The sequence below is a fragment of the Aphelocoma coerulescens genome, chromosome 2, assembly GCF_041296385.1.
Source record: "Aphelocoma coerulescens isolate FSJ_1873_10779 chromosome 2, UR_Acoe_1.0, whole genome shotgun sequence".
Classification (NCBI taxonomy): Eukaryota; Metazoa; Chordata; class Aves; order Passeriformes; family Corvidae; genus Aphelocoma; species Aphelocoma coerulescens.
In genome coordinates this window covers 125,032,828-125,048,700 of record NC_091015.1, presented here as the reverse complement: position 1 = coordinate 125,048,700, position 15,873 = coordinate 125,032,828, and the positions used below count along the sequence as shown (strand labels likewise).

The window sequence follows — 15,873 nt, the reverse complement described above, 5'->3', positions numbered from 1 at the left end:
ATACACTTTAACCAAATAATGCCTTCAAAGTCGCATTTAATCTGATTTCATTTAGTATATGCAGGAGGTCAAACTAGGTATCACTATACAGTTCACCATTAAAAAATATCCAACCAACCAACCAAAAAAAAAACACCCCAGACTCTTTCAGCTGTAAGAATTACATTTATTTTCATAACCATTTCCCCACCAAAAATGTTGCCTTCCCCTTACACGGGATGCCGGAAGTCCTTTGAATTATTAGATAAGTCACGAAACAGGATGCTGATTAGCACCCAGTGCCAATTTCATGCAAGAGATTGTAAAATCTGAAAATAGCTGAAGAGAAGAGAATTGCCTGTTATCACATCCAAAGCTATCTCTCAGATTCAACACCAGTTTATACACAGAAATTGAACTTGAGTATGATAAACATCTTATCCTGCTATGCTACTGAAACTTATCTTAGAAAACTCTGACTACATCATCTGTCTGAGTATTTCTGTCTTCTTCTGATATACTTTCTCTCAAGCAAGTTCCTACCTATAAATAATTATTACTCCAAAGTTAAGTTAATCAGCACACACATTTTCCACCAGGCTGGTCAATCAGGACTGTAACATATGTGTCAAACATATGGGCAACAAAAAAACCCAAAAAGTAGAATCATAGAATATCCTGATTTGGAAGGGACCCAGAAGCATCATAGAAGCCCAACTCTTGGCCCTGCACAGCCCCAAGAACCACACCATGTGCCTGAGAGCACAAGCATTTGGCACTTTTTGTCCGTTTTGTAAATGGCAGTGCGTATTTGCTTTCCATAGGTTTTTTTTCAGTGCTCTTGAGAATGAAACAAGCAGCTCCCAGTACAGTGAGCAGCATCTTACTTCACCCCTCCAGTCACACAGTCCTGCTGTTCATGTTAAGAAGACAGAGCAAAACAAACTCGCTTTGCATTTCCACTGATGGTAACTGACCCTGTTAAGAGCCTCTTCTAAAACCGCCAGGAGCATTTACACCTCAAAGCAACTACTCATTATCACCAAAGTCAAACTGTCCCCATAACTGCTCCCACAAATATATGAAAAGTACAGCCTCGAATCCGATGTAGCATTAAATCTGGAATTTCAGAAAGGACACGATGTCAAGTAAGGAAACTACAGCAGTTTAACAAAAAAGGTTAACGTTACAACACAAAGAGAATTTAAACACTGCTTCCCTCCCAGTGAAGGTGCTGGCCCAAGCCTCAATTTCCAGAGTGCTTAGACAGGAACCTCTACGTTGGGCTATCCTCTTGGCAAGTGCTTCTGATGATTTTTAACCTTAGTGCTGGGAGTCTTCCTCATATGACGGGTTTTGCAGCCTCTAGAAGATTTTGTGACATACATTTTGCAAACAAAGGCTTACAGTATCAAATACAGTTCTGTTGGGGAAGATGAAACAGGAAAGCCTTATAAATATGATTGCCTAACAAAAGATTTTGGGAATATGAAAACTATAAGCGACATCGAAATGAAGGCCATCTTTGAGATATAAAGTCTTAGTTACTGAACAACTAGAAAACAATGGTATAGCCGGCTGAAGGTAATCCCCTCCTGATTGAACAATACCCTCTGCTTGCAGACAGGTCCAAGGGTCAGAGCAGACCCTACTAGCTCAGCAGAAGGGGTCCAAGGAGTAGTTTTTAGAAGTTAAAATGTAACACTCTATGGTAATGTAATAACTCTTATAGGCTGTATGTAAATGCTATAGGATTTGTACCTTGTATTAGATTGGCTAGTGAGAATTAGAATATTCACTACAGAAGATGATTTATTGTATTGTAACAAGGACCTCGCTCTCTTAGTAACTCTCTTCTCCTCTTAATTCATCTCTCTTGCTCTTTACTTTCTTAGCTCCTAGCCTCTTGCTCTTGATTCATCTCTCTCTCTCCTACACCTTGGGCCTGCTTGGAGCTGCAGCTGGCAGCTCTAAGCAGTGCCCCTGTACCCACGCCCTCTGCAATAAACTGCATGCTCCAAAGACCTGCTTATAGAGATCTCTCGTCTCCATCCGTCCGTCTCCAGCCGGGCCCGACCGAACCCACACCCTCATCACCTTCAATTTCGACACAGTTCATCTGAGCTTATTTCTTGAATGGGACACTCCAGTTTTGAGGAATACATGTCTGTGCCAACAGCAGCACCACAGCTTGCAAGTTTACAGCATACCACTTTTAATGGTCAGTTAAAAGCAGAAATGGTTGCAAATAAGTGAGAAAGAAATGCACCTAATTGCATGCACAAAGAGTTGCATGAAACAGGCTTTGTAATGTACTTATATTGTTAGGAAGCTTGATAAACATAGAACTAGGGAGTTACTCTCTATTAAGTCTCTCACCATGTTATTAAAATCATGACATTTCCTGACAGACAGCAAACCTCAATTTCTCTGTGCTGTGCAATACCAACGGAGCAAAGAAAGAGTGTGACATAAGAGGCAGGGACTCAACAGCAGAACGTGGCAGCTGAGACATGGCCACTGCTGCACAATTGCCAAGATTTGGGATGGGAACACCATCTAAAAATCAGCAGGATAAAGGCTACATGTTAGCTCCCTCTCCCTAAGTAAGAAGGGCTGGGGTGCAAGCAGAAAGGATATGTTCACAGGCCACAAGGTTAAAAAAGCAGACTGAGTAGAACAAAGAGCTGGGTTTATGCTTAGATGGTTACACTTCTATTTAGAGTGCAATGAGAAGTTGCACTGGAAGTGACTTTTAAACAACTGAAATTCAGAGTACTGGACAGTCATGGCTGTGACAGGCAGAAAGACTTTTCATAATTAATGATTTAACAGCAGGAGTTTTATTTAATCCTGCACTTCCTTATCCGGAATAAAGGCAGGGCTGCTCAGGTTTTCAGAGCAGCACTACAGAGCTATCTCAGGGCAGGTGGTTCCATGACAAACCAGAAACAACTGGAGTCCCCTCTTCCTCCTCTTCTTTTCAAGCACTTGGCACTCGTCAGACTCAGTGCAGACACAGCAGTGATGAACCAAACTGTCAGAAAACTTCTTTGGGAAGAAGCACTTGTTACCTACAGCTGGCACAGCCGCAGAAAGGATACAAGGATCAGTGGGACCACTCCAGCAGCTGCTTGACACCATGTCAACTTAATTACAATCTGAAGAACCATCAGTACTGCTGACAATTCTGGTTAATTAGCTTTGTTTCACCATGCATCCTGCTCCCCAGATTCAAGAACATCTGAGAGTTTCTGCTACCACCACACAGAAATTTATAACCACTACAACCACTGAGAAAACCTGAAAATGGTCCCCAAAGTCCCAAACCAAAAAAGTAAAGAAATACATCCTTTACATGAAATATTCCTCAGCTACTGCAAATTTCTGGCAGACACCACTTGGAAGGAAGCAATAGAGAAGGACTTATGATTGTTGATATTGACAGCAGTGGCTTTGAGTTCTGTGCTTTCAATACAAATATCTTGCCACCATTTCCCACATCCTAGATCACCTTAAAAAACAGGAAAAAAAGAAGAAACCTTAAAGACAAGTACCCCATCCCAAACTCCTCGTCAATTTATATCTCTCCATGTAAATATCTGATGTGAATTCAAGAAACTGGACCTACAGCTTCAATCCACAGTTACTGAGAGGGTCTGGGAGCAGGTGCAAGGGAGCTGAGAGCAGCCTGCAGGGACTCTGTTTGGCTCTTTGCCTTCAGACATGGTGGGACAGTGCCAGTGTTGGGGACAGCACTGTCACCCTTCCCCTGCAAAGCCACCTTGCCACAAAGTGTGGTGTCCAAGGACTTCTGCCACAGGAATACATCTACTGGCATGCAGAAATGGCAAGTTTTAAAGGCTCTTTGCTTCTGCTCCAGCCTGCTTCAATGCAGCAGAGAAACGAACATTTTAAGAAACTTACTTCTCAGGAATAAATATTTATAATGAAGCTAATCTGAAGACTGTGCTGTTCCCAGAGAAATGCAGCAACAACTGTAAGTTCTTTTAATCTTGAGTCACAAGGTTAACCATGTTTTTCTTTTAATCTGAAAGAAAAATGGGGCACACAAAAAATACTTGTGTAATTTATTAAAGGAATTCATGAAGTGTCTAGAAACAAGGTACTGGAACTTTTAAAAAATCACCAAATCGGGCTGAAAAGAGCTAAAGCATGTAGCCCTGGTGTACATCATAAAACCAAGATTTATTACAAACCAGAGTCAGACAAAGAACCTTGTAAATTGCGTAGGGTGTCAGAAACCAAAATATGACCTCTGAAATATAGAGTTAAAAAGGGGAAGGCTAGGATGGCTACCTCATATATAAATTGCCGTGACTTCTGTTCACAAAAGCATTGCATTTTGTCTCTGGAGTAGTTCCTTCTAAATGAGTGAAAAAAAAAATTGAGTTACTCCTGTTGGCATTAGTGGAATTAGGATCAAGCCCTCCTCACAAAAGGCATGGCAAGCAACCCTTACCCCATTACTCCTTTAGTTATTTCCAGTGAGATAAAGGTAAGTCAGCCTACCAGGATGCAGGTGTGAGGAAAAGGGAGGTACACTCTGAAAAAACAGTGAATATGCATAGTGATTACACAACAGACTACTGCAAGTATGGGGCCGGGGTGTTGGATTTGATTTTTAAATAGATGTTCCTATCTAGAACATCTCCACTCAACCAATCTGTGTAGTTACTTATGGCCAGGACTTGTTACCCAGAAACAGCCTATATGAAGTCACTGGGACCATATGCTTAAAGGCTACTCCCTACAAGCCCTTTACACTCCAGACAATCCCACTTCCTCAGAGTTGTTGCAAAAACCACGGGAAGAACCCCCAGAACACATGACCCAATATATTATTTACCCCATATGCAAGTGGCATTTCTTTGACACATCACTTTCTCTAACACAAAAAGCAACATAAGCTGAAGGACAAAACTAGTAATTAAATGTTTCACTACAAGAACTACTCCAGCTACTGTCTTGCAAATCCAAAAGTCAGTGACATCACTTAAACAGCACTCAAAAGTATTCAAATACAACTGTTGTATTCTTCCTGAAGAGAGCAGAATGAAAAAGTATTGAAAAATCACAGCTCTAGTTTCCAAAGACTTTCTGTGTTTTTTTTAAAAAAATGTGAAGAGAACAATCACATAAATGTACACAAATATGAAACACCGACCAACAGCCACCCTCATCTTTCACCTTTGTTCTCCTAGACTTCACATAAAAGTACTCATAAACTAAAACCACTTTAACTTGTCTTGGCTTTCTAAAGTCCAATTTTAAGTAGTACAAAACTGAATTTCACAACAGGCATCCCATCCTCAGCAAAAATTAGCTCCGATACGGAGCTTTTGAAAGTCTAATTACTGGTTAAAGTGCCTAGACAGAAAATAAAGTTTTAATTTAACAAGAAAACAGCCTTGCACTATAAACACTCAAGTGGGGAATTAAATAAAGTTTGCAGGCTTAAACCTATAGCTGTATTTTTTTCCAGCCAACATTATTTGTTTACTCCTATGAAAATCAGTATGCATATTTTCCAAAGATGATTTGCAAGAACACGCATGGTCCCTAGAAAGGTCCTCATCAAGTTGTAATCATTCATTAAAAAAAACTTATACTGTATGATCACAGTCAATGATAGCAATGATAACATGCCATACCCTACCTCCTTCCACTCTCAGTATGCACATGGTAAAGAAATACTAAAACCAAATTAAAATCTCAAAATACTTTTCCCATTGCTATTGATGTGTGAGACCAACATTTTTAAAACACTCTTTCAAAACCTTTCTTTGTGCGCGTGATTTTTGCTACAGTAAATGAAAGACTATTCTCATTGACTTATACCGATGTATATTAGATTACCATTTGAATGTCAGGATTTTTTAGCCTATACATCCTTTTTTAAGCAACAGTATAAATTATTATATGCTTGCATTGAACAAAAAACTCTCATGGAATAAGAATACTACTGAAGTACACTTTGTATTAACAACTAGTGCAGAGTAGTTAGAGAGAACTCTGCAATCTATCAAAGCAGATATATTTTAGTAAAGCTTACACAAAATCAGGTTATCCAAAATGCTTAGGATACAATAACAGTATCATACATTTTTGTTACATCTTATGGCATGGGTTTTTAATCAGTTTAATTAATAGGCAGCAGGCGGGGAGGACTGCTCTATTTGCCCTTGACCAGCACAAGTTTTCATTCATAAAGCAACAAAGAACATTATCTTTGCCAGCAAAAGGAGCTACTATTATCACAAGCTGTCATCACATTGCAACAAGACTTGGTTAAATCTTGTTGCAGTTAAGTGTGCATTTTTTCACTAGTCAAGAACTTAAAACCTTTTAGAAGAAAACATGTATAGTGTCAATATTACAAGGTAACTTATGTGAAGTATAGTAGGTTATTCTTAAACTTGCTGTTGACATTTTCTTCCATTAAAATTTATTTTAAATGTGCTTATATTTAAAAAGCAGTTGGACATTCAGACCAGTATAGACAAAATTCTTTAGAAACCAGATCTGTCATTTGTCAATTCTATAGATCAAACAACACTTGCAGTCCCACTTTCAGCAGTACCTCAATATTAGGCTAAGCACGGCTAATCGGACGCAGCACATCCTAATTGCCACTGTGCGGGGAACCAAGCGAATTTGCACCAAGCAAATTACCAAAGGAAAGGGACCGAAAACCAGCACGGGGCGCTTCTCCTCCGTCCCCTCCCAGACAGGGAAGCGAAGCTGCTCAAAACAGTATCAATCCTGCCAATTCCCACAATTCTCTTTTCCTCTCGAGTTTTACTCCCCCTGCACTTTTCCCCCGACTGCCATGTAGCAAGGCCGAGCTCCCCTCTCCCTTCGGTGCAGCTGTGCCACGACGGATCTCACTGTCGGCGTTGCGCAACCGCGCACGCCAGAACGCGGGGAAGGGCCCGTGTCACCGCCCCGCGTTCCAGCGTGGCGGGTCCCCAACACAAGTATCGCCTTGGAGCCGGATATGAAAGGGCAGCGAGGGGACAGCGCGGCGGCTGCTGCTTTGCCGCCGCCACCACCACCACCACCCACCCCCGCGCCCCTCGCAGCGGGGCCGGGAGGCGCGGCTGGCCGGCGGCCGGAGCGCACGGCAAGGCCGCCGCGAAGAGCCCAGGGAGCGCCACGGCTCGGCCCTGCGGGGCAGCGCTCCCCGGCCCGGCCGAGAGCCTTCTCCTCCCGTCCCGCCGCCGCCGGTACCTTCCCGCCGGGCATCGCCCCCGGCGCGGCGCCGCGTCCCGGTCACGTGGCGGGGGAGCACCGGGGGCGGGGCCGAGGGAAGCCCCGGCCCGCACCCGCCCTTTGCAGCTTTGGCGCCGCCAGAGCCGCGGCTCCTGATTGGGCGGCGCGCTGGTGACGTCACGGGGCAGGGCGGTGCTCCCGGGCAGAGGGGCGCGGAGCGCGCGCGCGGGGGCGGGGCCGGCAGCCCTGAGGGCGCGGGGATTTCCCGGCCCGTGCTGGGGTGGGACTCCTCGGGGCCCGTGCTGTGTGGGTCACTCCTCGGGAGCTGTCGGGGATTTCCCGACGGGAATCGCCACTGCTGCGACCGCCTTCCTCCTCCTTCCCCGCCGGGCTGCTCCGAGGCCCCAGGCGGAGCTGGGCGTGCCGCCAGCGAGGAGCCGTGTGTTCTCTGCCCAGGGCAGGGGCTGACTTGGCAGCGCTGATTTCTGAGGGGATGGTGAGGAGAGCGACGTCTGAGCTCTCTCCCTGTCTGAGGAGAAGTTTTTCAACCTGGATTTCGCCTCTGCATCCTTCCTGATAGCCGAGGTCATTCATGCATCCTTCGTGATACCCAGGTTCACCCAGAAGTAAATCTCGAAAGAATGCTTAACACCACAAGGAAATAAAGCACAGGGATGGAAACACTGGCTAGGTATCTAAGCAAGTAATGTCTACACACAAGGCACTTGATGAAAAATACGTTTGCTGTTACGCCATTAAAATAAGATTTTTTAACTTCCTAAACAAAAAGCAGGCCGATAAATTTACTGACAAAAAGGGTCATCCCCAATATACAGACTTGGAATTGAAACAGCTTTGCATGGACTTCCGTAAAATGATATGTTGCAGCTGACAAGGAAAAAAGGGCTGATCACCTTTGCAAATGTGTTACTGGTGCAAGTGGAAACACGGGCAGAAAAGGGACAGATAGGTTATCTTTATATTGCTTATTGTATGCGCTTGAGAAGGCTGCCTTGGCTGTCTGCTGCTGTTAAACACAGATAATAATAAACAGTCTTTGTAAAACGAGGTAGTTGTATCTCGTAGCTTAATTAGAATTCATGAAGTACTTACATTTTGATAGAAGGTACTGCATGACTGCATTTTTATTGTTGAGCCCTAATTACATATATCTGTCTATAGTTCAGAGTTTGTATTTTTTCCAAAGCACCCTATGGCAAATACCCATCTGGTGTTCTTTATAAAACTGCCACTAATTAAAGTGGATTTTGCAAACAGAAGAGCCAAAGACATCATCCAAACCCCATACTGCCTTTGATTTTTATGTTCAAAACAGAATTAAAAGCACTGGGTTCTCATCCTTCCAAAAATTTGCAGTATTTCTTCTAAAATTACCAGACTGACAAATTAATTCTATTATATAGCCTCAAGGTGGTTTTCTTTGAAAAAGTATGTTATTGCACTACTCAGCTAAATAATCTTGTGTTAGAGCTAAACCACAGAGAAATGGGCCACAGAAGTCTGGTCTGTTTTAGTGAGTGTATTTTTTTCTGTACATAAACTCCTTCCAAGGATTCCAAGGTGCTTACACCTGGGAGGAACTTACTTCTATAGAATCCCAGGAAGGTGACCCAATCAATAGATTTCTTCTATTTGTTTTCATGTTCTTCACAAACAAGAACTGAAGTGACATGGAAGTAGAGGAAGCATGTGAGAAAACCACCCTGTATATGAGGAATTAAAATAGAGCTGCGACTTTTTAAAAATAATATTTCTGTTTCATTATTTGAAATAATGTGAAGAAAGGATAGTAAAAGCTAAGCTTCTTGACAAAAACTTAAATTTTGTAATACCACTACATTATTCTTCAAGCCATTAAAAATTTATGTGCATTATATTTTGGAAGTAATAATTAACATAATTGGTTATGTAATTTTTGAAGAACTGGTTTTTCAACTACATATACAAGCATATTTGTGTTTTCACAGGCTTAAATAATAGTTTGAGTCCACTGTTTTATCTGATATACTGATTGACTGTATTTGCACTCAAGATCAAATCTACTGCTGCTCAGGGAACATTAAGAAATTGTGTACTTTTTGTATTTTTGTTACATGAAAATTCTATGAAAAATATAAAATTTCTCTTAGCAATAAAAATTGATTTCTTTAGTGAAATCCAGAAAAAAGGGCATTTATTTGTTGGTGGTGCTGTTGATTGCACCAATGTTCCTTAATCCATGTGTAGAAAGAATTCTTTCAAAGACACAAAATGCATTTTATACAGAGGAGTCAAAAGATAAGGAATCTTAAATTACTGAAGTTTGGAGCAATTGTTTATATTGATTGAATGTGCCCGTCCTTTGTTCTAATATGGGTTTATGGATTCATTTCCTCCTAGAGAGCATTAAGTTAGAGCTTTAAAAGCTTTCCAGTGTACAAAGTCTGGTACAGACAATGTCAGATTCAAACATAGAGAAAGGTTTTTGGTTTGAGTCATGTCCTCAGGAAAGTTTTAAAAGTCACAAGCATCCCAGACACTGAATTGGGATGAAGTAGATGAGGAAAAACTCATCAAATATTTTAGAGTCTTTCAGGTCAGATAGATTTTTATGAGTTTGTCAGGTAAGGGGTGATCCAAAGGCCTCGGCTAAATCCCAGACAGATCCCAGTCTAGATCCAAAATAACATTTTCTTCTGCAGACTCTGTTGCAGTTTGATCATTCCAGGCTTTCTAAGGTTTTTTTAGGAAACAACAATAAACACTTCAGTCTTTTTAATCCTCAAGCTACAATGTCAGTTCCACATGAAATTGAATTGTACCATTTCACAGTACAGCACTTCACTATGCTGGGGCAAGCTGTAAACTGTGGAAGAAATGGGGAAAACCCCCCCACAAAACCCCTCAGGGGATGCCAGGTTGCAGTGAATCAAAGAGTCAAGTTCTTACATTCACACAAATTAAAAATTAATAGCTGATTGTTTAAGAATCAAAAGCAAAAATAGGTTTTAAATGAATCAACATACCCAGGAAGCACCTCTTTACCAGCCCTTGCCCCTGGCTCATAAAGACATGAGGGGCTCCAGCCTCTGGAGTGTCCTGTCGACTGGCACACAGTGGCTCCACGCTGAGCCTAAGCAAGGTCATCTCAGCATCCCAGCTCCAAGTGCTCCCCACGGCATCTTGCAATGGCTGGCTGACATTTTTGTCTTCTCCTGTTATTTCTCTGTGTCAGTGCTATAAAAGGAATATGAGTACATAACTTTCTGACAGACAGACATATTTGGGAAACATATTTGCCTACTTTTTATAAGGTGTCCCTGTAGTTTAATGAGGTAACTGCAAATAAAATAGTATTTTCCAAGCTGAAACTGAACATCTATCCTAAAAGTACTCTCTTTTGGCTCTAGGTGGTGAGAAAAAATGCAGGCACATATTCAAAGCTAGAAAAAAAGTGGCATATTTTAAACTTCAATCGTTAGACCAGTTTACTCCCACGGAAGCTTTTCCTCCTAATTTATTCAACAAGATTTTAAAATTACTGAGGGGCCGATGACACAGCGCTTTATAAATTTCAGTAACTCTGGATATTGAATTTCCTCTTTTAGGTCTAGTATTAATACTACTGTAGCCTAATTGGTTTTACCATGACTATGGTGTGCCCTTGTGTTGAAGACTTTGCAAACACTGTTCCTGAAAAATGCCTTGCCCAAGGGAGAACAGTATGTTAAAAAGTGGGTAGGGTAATACATTAGTCCCTTCTTCTACTGCTTTGGCAGCTGATCATTTTGGGCTTGCCTTCTACATGATTTCTCTCTGCTTTTTTTTCACTTATTAAAGTAGGCAGGAATGTGCTATTAGATGCCTTCTACATAAAGGCTATTGCATAGTACACAGCTTTAAGGTGGGCAATAAGCAAGACAATAAATTATTAAAAGCCAAATTTGCCATACTAGGCAGTCTTCCCTAACCAAGAAGCTCCATCATTATTAATTTATTATTATAACTTATAACAGAGAGAGAAAAATGAAACCCAAGTATTTATTGATTTATTATTTACTTTTTATACTTATATATATGTCCACATATGTATTTATTCTGGGCCATCCTGAGCCCTCATCTATTTGCCTACCATTCTGGTGGATAAGGAATACAATTTGTATTCATGTTTGGTTTCTGTTTTTCAAAAAAATACCATTTGAATCTGTTGAACAGCTATATTTTTAACTTTTTCTTGCATAATCCACTGGTACAATACGTCCATTCTTTCATAATAATAAATAATTATTTTCTTCTCAGTACTACATGTAATTAATAAATAGCACTGAAGACCTGGGAATTCCATTGCTGATTTCACTGAATTAAAATCTGACATGGAATTATTTCCTCCAAGCTGCAGAAAGCCATATTTGGATCATGCTCTTAATAAAGTCTGACCTGTTGTAAAAGTTCCAGCCACAGTTTGTGGGGTATGCCCAGCCCCTGCCCTGGAGGGATCTCTGCTGAGATAAGAGATTTTGCAATCGCCCAGCAGGACTCCCTGGAAAGGCAACCACTTCTTTGGTCACGGTGAGAAAAGACAGACCCACAATCCTTTAGGAGACCCTATGCAGATCCTTTGTAACCCATTGGCCTTCACCCATCTCCTGTATCCCTATAAAAGCTAAGGCCTCTGCCCCTGTGAGAGGGAGTTTTCATCCCTGGCTTTCCCTTTCACTGGAGGGGACCCACAATAAAGCTCCTTCCGTGCGGAACCAGCCACATGAGCCTCTCGTCTCTCTCTGGTCTGCCTTGGCCTGGAGGTGCCCTGCAGAGCTGAGCTGGAATCACGAGCTGACAATCACTAAAGAGCTGACAGCCTCTGCAAGGACCCTCCTGCCAGCAGCTGAGGGAAGGCACCGGGCCTCGGGAACGCGATTCCGTTCGGGACCATCTCTCCAGACCGGTCACCTCTTCCTGGGTCAGAGCCACTGACCCCACCACCAGCTGTAATAGCAGTTGTGAAAAGACTTGAGCTTTTTCTATAGTGGAAGTTAACAGTGCTCTGATCTGGCCTTTTGTCTTAATGCTCATCTCATCCACGATCAAGCTCATGAAATGGAAGTTTGTTCAGGGAGTAATACTCAAGTGCCAGTTAGAGTTCCTGCTTATGCAGGCTATGACTCATTACTCTTCCAGAAAAGAATCAAGGGAATGTGCTGCAGCCTTCAGGCTGCTTTCACTGCTCTTCCCACAGTAGGGCAGACAGCTTAGCATAGCTCAAGCAATTGTCCAGAAAAGAACTCTGAATCACCTCAGATTGAAAAGTATAACCATAGAATAAGCTCTAAATATATACGTGAGTATGGCATGGAGACAGTGAGAACATCAGGTGTAGCAGTAAAGCACGTGGCTTGAACTTCGCTTGCACCTGGGCTTGGCTAGTCTGTGTGTGTGGTTTTAGGGGCCAACAATTGATATGAATCATGATGTCTACATCAAGGAAGTTCCTTAAATCAACAGCTATAAACAGCTTAAATCAACATCAGTATAATTTCCACAGTGTTCTCAGACCCCATCTTATTTGTGTCATAGCTTGCGCTGTGATGTTCCACACTCATTCACCGGTTCCTTTCCTGCTCTTTAAGTGTTAACTTATGCTGCCTCCTTTGATGTGCTCATTAGCAGACACAGAACATGCTGAAGTACGAGTTCAAGCAATTGCATTTTTACACGTAAGCAGTCTTTAACATTCCCTGTTTAGTGGAGTAATTCTGAGGGTTTTTTTAAGTGTTTTATTTATCACCAAAATAGCGTTGAGAGAATAGGAAATAAAATTTCTATTTTCTGTCTGCAATACTGGAGGGGTTAGCAGCCACTGGGAGCTGGCAGAAGGGGGTTTTACCCCTCGCGTGCCAACACAAGGAAGCCCAGAGGTCAACACTGAAACCCCTCTGGAAGGCGGCACTCAGTGCCCAGCACACAATGAAAACGGGGCAGAGTTCCTCACCCAAAGGGGCTGCATCCTCCTGTCGCTGTTACGCAGGCGAAGGCAAAGAAGTAAAGAGAAGGCACTCTCCGTATGTGTTCTATGCAGATTTATTCCCGTGAAACGAAAGGGACGAAGGGGCCAATTGGTGGGAGGGCCAGGGATCTTATACTGGGTACAAGATAGGTGGGGAAAGGGATCCCAGCCAATGGAATAGAGACAAACAGGTGGGATTGACAGGAAGGGAACCAATGGGAACAACACATAGGAGGGACTCAGGGAAGGATCCAATGGGGCGTTGAGGAACAAGAAACTTTCTAGAACTAATACATATTAAAGAAGGAAAATGAATATACATAACTTCATACATAACACAGGGTGACAAAATATTAACCAATCAGGGGAAAACATGGAAAAAGCAAAACAAGGGACTCATGGGTTCTCACCATAACTGAAAGTTACATGCTGAACTTGGGTTGCTGACCACCACAGCTGGTTATCTGAATTCTCCTCAGGATAAAGAGTAGCTGCAGCCACCTGCACTGCTACACTATGTCTATATATTTTCTGTATCTTTATATTTTTGACACAGGGCTGCAAAAAGAAAAAAATACTTTGTTTTGCCTACTTTCTACATTTCAGAAAAACAAGCACCTATTCTACTACTGTCCATCACACTCCTAGTAGTTTTTCAGACAAATTTCTGCTTTCATGTTTGGAGCTTCTAAGGTTAGAGTTAAGAAGTGAAAGTGAACTATAAAATAGTTTGGCCAGTTTTAGTAACTTACTTGCATAAAAGAATTGCACTGAGTATGGTAGAGGTCACAAATCTGTTCTTATCTACCCTTGTAAAGTAATCCAATAGCATAACACAAAAACATGGTAGTAACAATGAAGGGGATCCCAAATCAAAATTCAGGGTATGAACATTAATTAAAATTAGAGTTGTCTCATGAAAAACATTAACTCCAAACACTTTAGCTTTCCTTACTGGTATCAAGCTTTTAACTCAGTAACCTGATGCTAAGTTAAAGTTCTGGGTTCTTTTCAAGAGCAGAAGTTTAGCTGCTGCTGCTGCTGTAAGCAGAATGCAGGTGTAAGAACATCTCAATTGATTAATGTGTAATTAATAATACAGAACAAGAACCACTGTATACAGTTTGCACTTAACGATCATAACTGGTATATAATTCCTATCAAACTTGCACAGTTTGTAAAATAACACTGACTCTCACAATACATAAGATGCCTCGTGGGTTGCAAGTAATGGATTTGAATTGATTTGCTTTCTGGATAGATTCCATTTGGTCCATAAAATCTCAGGCCCTGATGTGTATGATTTCAACTCTCTCTCCCAGTAGTGTACAGCAAAGGTAACACAAGGTGTCATGCCATATGCTTAAATACGTTTGCAGCTGAAACATTACTCCTGATGTTTTCCAGTCTTTTTTTTTTTTCTTTTTTTGCCTATACTGGTGCCTCACTTCCCTAGAAATCAGGAGGCGCAGAGTGCACTGCTGACTGATGTGGTGTGGCAGGCTCCAGTGCAGGTGTAATAAAGAGATGCAAGACCCAGATTATTGCCGGAATGCAAATATATACCTTAATCCTCAGTGTCACCTGTTTCTGAAACACGTTACTTAACATTGTTTTGTGTAGTGTTACTTGGCATGTTTCGTATTTGTTACTCAGCCTTGTTTTGTATAGCGACTTCACGGGCACATCACGACTTCACGAGATTTTACATCGCGCACGCTGTAAATACGGCACCTTTAACAGACCCGTAGCCAGAAAAACAGTTCGGAGGTGGTTCTGCGACGTGCCTTGGCTGTGCCCAGCCGAGTACCGTGAGGTCATTGCGGGTGTGTAACACACGCTGTTGGCAGGCGGGCCCCGGGATGGTCCCGGGGCCGCGGGGGCACGCCTGCTCCCACGGGAGCCGCCCGGACCCAGCCCCGCGGGCACCCCCGGCGCGGATGCCCGGAGCCGGGGGCAGGTCCAGCCCTCGGGGCGCGGCCGGGGAGCCGCCCTCCGCCCGCCCTCGCTGCCACCGCCTCCCTCATCCATCCTCCCGTCCCTGCCGGCGCTCCGTGCCTCGCTGCCGGCGCGGCGCGGCGCAGGGCGGCGATGTGGCGGTGGCGGTATGTGAGCGGCCGGCAGCTGCACGGCTTCCGACACTACAAGGTAAGGGCAGCCCCGGCGCCGGGAGGGAGGGCGGCGGACGGTCCTCCCCGTGTCGCGTCTCTGGGCTCCGGAGCGCTGCGCTCGGGGCGGCTGGATCCCAGCCCAGCCCCGCTGTGCGTGCGGCCCCGGCCGGCCGGGCCATCCCTCCGCCACCGCGGAGGGTCCGCAGGGCTCTGCCTGTGCCCGCAGGGAGGATGTCCCGCACCTCCACCTGTGCCCGCCCGCACCTGGCCGGGGCTCGGCTCTGATCGAGTGCGTGCCCTGGGCAGGAGCTGGGCGTTCGCGGAGCGGCAGGTCTCGGTGGAGACAGAGTGAACTGGGTTTTGAGTGAACGTCAACGTCTAGAAAAGCTCTGCCCGTTTTAGAGCAGCGTGGTTTTGGAGGTATCCGGTGTTTCTCTAAGAAATCATACATTGATGCTGTTTGTCTGGCTCTCTGCAAAGCCGTTGGACACAGGAATGCTCTGGCATTGAAAAATAAATAAGAAAGCCAAGGGGAAAAAAAGA

The 15,873-nt window shown here is 43.4% G+C and overlaps 2 protein-coding genes and 1 long non-coding RNA gene across 7 annotated transcripts in view; 1 reads left to right on the top strand and 2 right to left on the bottom strand.

The window, feature by feature from the left end:
* The window catches only part of SPIDR (scaffold protein involved in DNA repair), a 196,521-nt gene extending 189,233 nt beyond the window's left edge, over nt 1–7,288 (bottom strand). For 3 of the 4 annotated variants that reach the window (XR_011148374.1, XM_069004710.1, XM_069004712.1), the window contains exon 1: nt 1,302–1,357. Coding sequence is in view for 3 of the 4 variants with exons in the window: in XM_069004710.1 (XP_068860811.1) it covers nt 1,302–1,325 (24 nt within the window). In the remaining variant the exon portion in view is untranslated. Of the gene's footprint in view, nt 1–1,301; nt 1,358–7,233 lie in introns of those variants that run through there. The other variant, XM_069004711.1, reaches the window with a different exon arrangement.
* A 241-nt stretch (nt 7,289–7,529) lies between these two features.
* On the bottom strand, nt 7,530–13,306 carry LOC138105906 (uncharacterized). Its single transcript, XR_011148785.1, has 3 exons — nt 13,205–13,306; nt 10,242–10,452; nt 7,530–7,859 (listed from the first exon to the last, which is right to left on the bottom strand). It is a non-coding gene; the product is annotated as an uncharacterized lncRNA (long non-coding RNA).
* A 1,871-nt stretch (nt 13,307–15,177) lies between these two features.
* The window catches only part of LOC138105077 (ethanolaminephosphotransferase 1-like), a 57,413-nt gene continuing 56,717 nt past the window's right edge, over nt 15,178–15,873 (top strand). The window contains exon 1 of one of the 2 annotated variants that reach the window (XM_069004703.1): nt 15,178–15,367. In XM_069004703.1, coding sequence (XP_068860804.1) covers nt 15,311–15,367 — 57 coding nt within the window. In that variant the 5' untranslated portion in view covers nt 15,178–15,310. The remainder of the gene's footprint in view (nt 15,368–15,873) is intronic. The other variant, XM_069004701.1, reaches the window with a different exon arrangement.